Genomic DNA, 7,166 nt, shown 5'->3' on the forward strand with positions numbered 1-7,166 from the left:
CTGTGTTTACATGGTTGACGACGGTTGGATACACGATCGTGTTTATTCACTGTCGACAATATAAAAGCTGCCTATCTAATTTCAAACGCTGACAAAAGTTTACAATAGGACAAACGAAGCAAAACAACAAATGCCAAACAACGCGCATGAACAGTGAATCTGGGTCAACTTGGCGACGCACTTCCAACGCGGATGCATACACGAAAATGAGGTTTTGGCCCAAAAGCAATTTTTTACTCAAAATGCATCTATTCTCACTCTTTTCAGCCGTGTTAGTATTAAATGCATCAGATTTTGACAAATGTGAACTCAAACCCGGACCGTTCAAACCCTTTCGTCTCTTTTTTGCCGCGCACTTCATTTGACAAAGGTCGCGGAAGGATTCGAGTGTGCATTGTTAAAACTACTCACGACAAGTTTCATAAAGCTTAGTTCTGCTCTTTCCACGGTTATACAACCATTCGAATAAGTGGGATAGTACCGCACGCATCGACATGGGAGGGAGACCGAAGCTTCATTGTCCCATAAATCTTCTTGTTTTACTGTGTCTTGTGCTCAGCTACATGAGCAGTGCAGAGAAGGTTCTATTCGTACCGATGCCTATGTTGTACAGCCACTGGATGGTAGAGGCATCAATCGGGCAGGCATTGATGGACAGAGGTCATACCGTCACGGTGGTTGTTGAAGAGGACATCGTGGAGAAACGACGAGCAGAGAGGCCTGACTTTACGTTTGAGACATTTCAAGACGAAGGATTTGGATCACGCCTTCGGGAATTCCTAGACGACTTTTATGGAATGTCGGAACGGATTTCTGCCAACGACGAACTAAGACTACGCGTACAGATGACTGAATGGGCGAAGAAACACTGCGAGCATCTATTGGGGAAGGGCGAACAGGAAAATGATCTGTTACAGAGATTGAAACCAGAACATTACAGTGTTGTTATTTCTGACCCCGGTTTTAGATGTGGCACTATAGTGGCAGCAAACCTCGGGATCCCCCACGTCACAACCTGTCCAGACGATGGTACTTTTATCGACAAAATGGCCACTGGTGTACCGTTACCTTTGGCATACGTCCCGTCGATCGAATTACAATTAACTGACCAAATGACGTTTTTGCAAAGAATGGAGAATACTTGCTTTTTCGGTGTTTCCACCATCTTGAGTAGCTTATTCTACGCTTACGGGTATGACGATCTGGTTCGAAAGTATTTTAGCGAGAAAGAGACTATCCATAGTCTTTTGTCACACACGGACTTGTGGCTGTATCAGACCGACACGGTGCTGGGTTTCCCCCGTCCCTCCATGCCCAACATCGTCCAGGTTGGTGGGCTGACCGTCCGTGCTGGCGTCCCTCTCTCTAAGGTACGTGATAACAACTGTTGAAAGCCTACCTGTTAACAGCAAACATCAAGCCTACAAAACAATGAATATGAAAGAAAATCGCATGCAAAGGTAAACAAACCTATAATCACTTATATAAAAAGGATGCCCCACCCCCCCATGCTGACCGTCAATGTATCCTTCTTAAAATTGTCATGGCAAAAATGTACATTTGGAATAAAACACTTGTCTATGCATACCTTTATTGCATTCAATACAGAAGTGTGGAAACGTGTATATGTATATTTGCGTAGTCTTTTCTAGTTTTGAAGTTGTTTGTAGCATTAGCAATATCAGTTATCCATGCCCTTGAGTAGAGCAATATGATAATGGTTATGAAAAATTATTCAACTTGTCAAATACAAAGCGGCCAACGGCCAAATTGTACACTTAACTGTGATTAAATATAATGGAACAAATGTAAGCTTAAAGAAAAGAACGAAAAGGCCTGCTATACTATAGTTGTAAATTTACCCCCAAAGTAAAGTTGTAATTTGTCTGTGATAGTTCAGAGCTCTCTTCCTGTTTGAAACTTGCGTCATGCTGACGGCTTCTCACCCGATGATTGGGTTATGCGACGTCAGTGATCTAAATTTCCCATTCAGTATGAATTGTGCTTTTTAAGCTGGCTTTGTCGAGGATGTACCTCGCTAAATTATTTGAATTCAAAGATATAGTTTCCCTCAAATTTCCTGTCCATAGAAATTTGTCCACCACAAATCCATATCAGAGGCACTACTGAATGGGAAAAATAGATCATCTTACACCAACTTTACACCACTTAAGGTAGCAGAACACGGTTTTCAGCCTATTTGGATTTCTATAGTTAGGGGCCTCAGGGGGACTGGCTTCAACGCGGAAAAAAGTATAGTAGGCTGCACTTTACAAATACCAAAACGGATATGTTTGAGTTCAGGAGACAAGCCACTAACTATTGAAAAACAACAAAATCCTGTCGGCGCATCGCTTTCTCACGCCCACTTTGAAACGCCGCTCTGCGGAGGTCACATAACTGCAGTCGGCTCACGCTAGAAGGGCAGTACTTAGCGCAATATATGGGGCGCATTTATACACGAAATAGAAAACTTTTACAATACAAACCATACAGTCTCAGAGTCGACACCTTCCGTGACCACGCAGTACAGGTTATATCTGGCTGTCCCTCAAATAAGGTTTTACACCTCTTCTCTAACAAGTTTATCCGTACTACTTAATGTACCAGCAGCGTCGTAGACCCCGGGGTCCCCGGATAAATACTGTGTTCTGCTTCCTTGAACAAACTGGACCTTGGATTTTCTTTCGTTCATACAACGAAACTAGTAAATATGTGAAGTTCTGCCAATTTTATTTCCACACTTTCAAGCGGTTGCTGAGATTTCGTACTTTGGCACCTGCCATTGGGCCAAGCCCCGTACAAGACACATAGAACGGGTCATTTAGTGGTCTCATTATCTGGACAAATTCACTATTCTGGCTACCTTTTTTCATGTTAACGGAGACTATCTGTGTCTGTTGTTAAGTTAGGAGTGATTCGTGTTAGGTTCAATGTTAATTGGGGGGGTCGGGGCATGGCTGGCAATGGCACTTTCACACTAAGTCCCATAGTTAAGCATTGGGGGAGGCGCATGGTGGCCGTTGCCATGGCAATGGCTGTCTGACGGTAGAACAAACATGCTTATTTCAAGGTAGTCTACACCAGCACCTGACGTACCAAAGGCAAGTCAACATCTATTCACTACCAAAACATTACGCCCACAGAGCAATCAGCCTTAATGGGTGTTATTTATCTATTTAGGACCTGGAGGATTTCATGCAGTCGTCTGAAGACGATGGAGTGATCGTTGTCAGCTTCGGGTCCATAGTCCAGACGATGTCAAAAGAAAGGAGGGAAATGTTCGCGGCAGTCTTCGCGCAGCTCCGACAGAAGGTGGTGTGGCGGTACCCGGGAGAGAAGCCGGCCGGTCTGGGTACCAACACCAAGCTGATGTCCTGGCTGCCTCAGAATGACTTACTGGGTGGGTAACAAAAACAAATTCCTTTATGTTTGTTGTTATTCACATCCAGGACCTTCTGTTACCTTCTTCTGAATCCTGACTGGCACTATTCCGCAATGTAAGTAACTAAGGTGTCACTGCTAACAATGATGTCCCAACCATGTGCATAAAGAATTGTCATAAATTACGGTTCTAATGTAAACATAATTTATGTCCTGCCTGGGCCGCGATGACGTTCGATACAGGTGTTCCGATCAGGGTGGTAAAGAACCGTATCACACAGTCTTCGAAGTTTTATCACATCACACAGTCTTCTATCGAATAATTCAAACCGTTTTTGGGTACGCCAGCGCGGCGCGGCTGTTGAAACAATTTTTGTGCGTGAGCACCAATTTTTTTTCAGCGCATTTCGCATCGAAACGTGTTTTCTCAGGTAGTTACTCTTGATCTTATTCATATATATTTCGAAAGATATTCTACATAAGATCTCATGTATGTTAGAACATAGCAGTGATATAGCAAATAAACGTAAAAAATAATTTGTTAGAACCAAAATCATTGGTTATCGTGAAATTCCTGTCATAAACGGTTTCAATGGCAAGAAGAAAAAGGTTTTGGGTACCTGAGGCTATTCTACTTCTAGGTAATTTTTGCTTTATGCTTTTCACGCTTTGCAGCTCATTCCAAGACCCGGGCATTCGTCAATCATGCTGGGTTGAACGGAGTGTACGAGGCCCTGTACCACGGCGTGCCCATGGTTTGTTTCCCGTTGTTCGGGGACCATCCTGGAAACGCCGCCCGGGTGGTGGCCAGGGGACTGGGGGTGAGTCTGGACTTCAGCACGGTAACTTCGGACCAGTTGTACCAGGCTGTACTTCATGTTCTCACCAACAGCAGGTAGTAATGAATTCCATGTCTTATGTAGATGTATATGCAGTAGGTCTAGTCGTTCAAATTCATTGGTATACTTGGATTCAGTAAAGCTCAATGACTATTATAAATTGGAGATCAACCAAAATAGGTTGAAGGGGCCACCTAGGAGTCCACAAGATAAAATAAATAGATACTATTAGATAAATAATGGGCTAATTATGTGATGAGGTCATCAGGAAAAGGTACATTGTATATTGTTTGTTTAGGATAGGCATTGTGGTTTATATCCGAATGATTAGAATATTTAGTAATTTATTGTCAGTTGCAATTATAATTTTATGTACTATATGTGATGTACTGTGTGATAAGCACTATATTTGATTCCGTGATTTTTCCGCACCAATGCCAAACATTGCGTTGCCTGGAAAAATGTTGACAAGTTTGTTTTGCGATTCTCTAATTTGTTGCCATTTTGCCTGGTCCTTGAGTGTACTTAGTTGACAAATGGCTAATTACCTCCATGAAATGTCATGGAATGGAGGTTCTATTTTCTGTTATGTGTCTCTGTCTGTGTAGATGATTACTCAAGAACGGCTGGATGGATTGGTTTCATACTTGTTGTGTTGGTGGGGTGTGATGAAAGCTCGAATCGATAAGATTTTGGGCGCCGCATCTGTCGTTATAATTGATGTAATAATATCAGAAATCACCCCTATATCTACGATATATTGGTACAGGCATCGTGGTTTCCCTCTTTGTTAATCACATTATCTCCAAGCAGGTGGTGAGGTGATTTGTTTCGTCAGTGATAGCCATGAACATATGTTTTTTTTTGGATCAGTTGACAACAACTGTTTGGGGGAAACGATAGCCTCGACTCAAGAACGGCTGGGTGGATTGGTTTCATACTCGATGTGTTGGTGGGGTGTGATGATAGCTGGAAGTGATTAGATTTTGGGCCTCGTATCTGTCGTTATAATCGATGTAATAATATCAGAAATCACCCCTATATCTGCGATATATTGGAACAGTCATCGTGGTTTCCCTCTTTGTTAATCACCTTATCTCCAAGCAGATGGTGAGGTGATTTGTTTCGTCAGTTATTGCCATGAACATATGTTGTTGTTCGCCAAAAATAGTTACTCAAGCAACTGGATATGGTTTTGAAACGGTCAGACCTTTCGGATAGAATCCACTATCCTTCGTCAGTGACACTGAAGTGATCTGGAAGAAACAGGTCTTTTATACTCTAACTATGAATGAAGACAATTTCAGATGTCCAATAGGAAAGGTTGTAAGACAATTCAGACTGAAGACAATTTGGATTCCAAAGAAAACAAAGCTAAGCCAAAGTCAAGCTGAAGACAATTTGGATTTCAAAGGATCCAAATTGTCTGTGATGATAGCTGGAAGTGATTAGATTTTGGGCCTCGTATCTGTCGATATAATCGATGTAATAATATAGGAAATCATCCCTATATCTGATTTTCATGATTTTTGGTATGTAGGTACCTTAGACAATGTTGTACAAGATTGCATACTAATTATGCAAAATAGGAGTACATTTGCATAATTAATGAGAATATTCTATCATAGCAATTTTTTCAATGTATCTCTTGTCCCGTACGTGATATGGTCGTGACATTTGTGTGGTAGATAGCTTTTAGCGTCATGACAAAGTGGAGCAAGTTTCAGTCCCCTAACATTCAATTGTGAAACTGCAGGGGCGTTTTTGTCAAGATACTCCAAAGAGGATACCTGCAGAAAGGAACTGCAGATTGCCTGGAACAGGCATCGTGATTTAAGTGTTTGTTAATGGGCTTAGCTCCAAGCAGATAGTGAGGTGATTTGTATGACAGCTGTTTGGGGAACCCCGAGTTTTTTAAATATGATAATTAGTTTTATTTATGTCTGCTTAGGATATCATGGAGATGTGAAGCGTAAGTATAATTGTAAGAAGTTGAGGTACATTTAACGGTAATGCTTAACAGGTATGGATGTCTCACACACTGTACTGCTGATTTGAGTGACATGGTGATTAAAATGCCATTAGGTCATCTCATCTTAGATGGGTTGGGTGTCAGAAGTTTTATGGGCGATACAGATGTTCTGATTTCGTTACAATAAGGGACAGTTGTTAGTTGTCTCTTTCGTAGCCAATGGTACTTGTTTTTTAGCAGACGGGGTTGGCACCAAGTATTCATCTTACAGTTGGTGTAGGGCTATCAGAGGAAAGTGTGCATCTCGTTTTTGTACCGTGTGAACAGCTGATGTTATGACATATTGGTGGAAAATCAAATCACTATCTGACTAAAGTTGGCCACATCCCTTCTTCTTTCAGAGTTTCCCAACTTCCTCCCACCACACCGCTCTGAGGCACATAGTCGAACCTCAATAATGCTGACAACCTTAGAGTCAGACAGTTTAAATGCCAAACATCAAGCTTAAGGAACACCACGCTACCATATGCCGTCGACCTCTAAACGCACATTACACAATTAAGTGTCACATTTTGATAATTACTAATCAGATGGAAATGCTCTGTGTCATTAAATGAATACACCACTACTTTCCCATAACATTTATAACCATTACTCTCAAATACAACCGACTATAAACATACATACCATCCACAAAAAAGCAATAAATATTTCATGGAGGTATGAGGTCCCCGAACTCCAGTTATGGGAATGTAACCAAATCAACAACATTGGTGAGAACTGTACCCATGTTTCACGACTTCCTGTGTTATATATAAATCTGGCACAATCTGGGAAATGGGGGAACATAGTGTATGTAATATGTATATCTATGTACATTTCGTGATGAATATTCTAGCAACAGACAACAAGGTCCTTAAGAGCAAATGTCTGTAAGAATCAAACAACCGAGGGCCCCGAATTCCCCCGGA

General features: G+C 41.6%; 1 protein-coding gene across 1 annotated transcript in view; it reads left to right on the forward strand.

The window, feature by feature from the left end:
• Positions 1-43: 43 nt before the first annotated feature.
• LOC118421288 (UDP-glucuronosyltransferase 2C1-like) overlaps positions 44-7,166 on the forward strand; it is a 24,659-nt gene continuing 17,536 nt past the window's right edge. Inside the window, exons 1-3 of the mRNA XM_035828516.1 lie at positions 44-1,370; positions 3,184-3,403; positions 4,060-4,279. Of these exons, the coding sequence (XP_035684409.1) occupies positions 495-1,370; positions 3,184-3,403; positions 4,060-4,279 (1,316 nt within the window). The 5' untranslated portion in view covers positions 44-494. The remainder of the gene's footprint in view (positions 1,371-3,183; positions 3,404-4,059; positions 4,280-7,166) is intronic.

The sequence above is a fragment of the Branchiostoma floridae genome, chromosome 8 (assembly GCF_000003815.2).
Source record: "Branchiostoma floridae strain S238N-H82 chromosome 8, Bfl_VNyyK, whole genome shotgun sequence".
NCBI lineage: Eukaryota > Metazoa > Chordata > Leptocardii > Amphioxiformes > Branchiostomatidae > Branchiostoma > Branchiostoma floridae.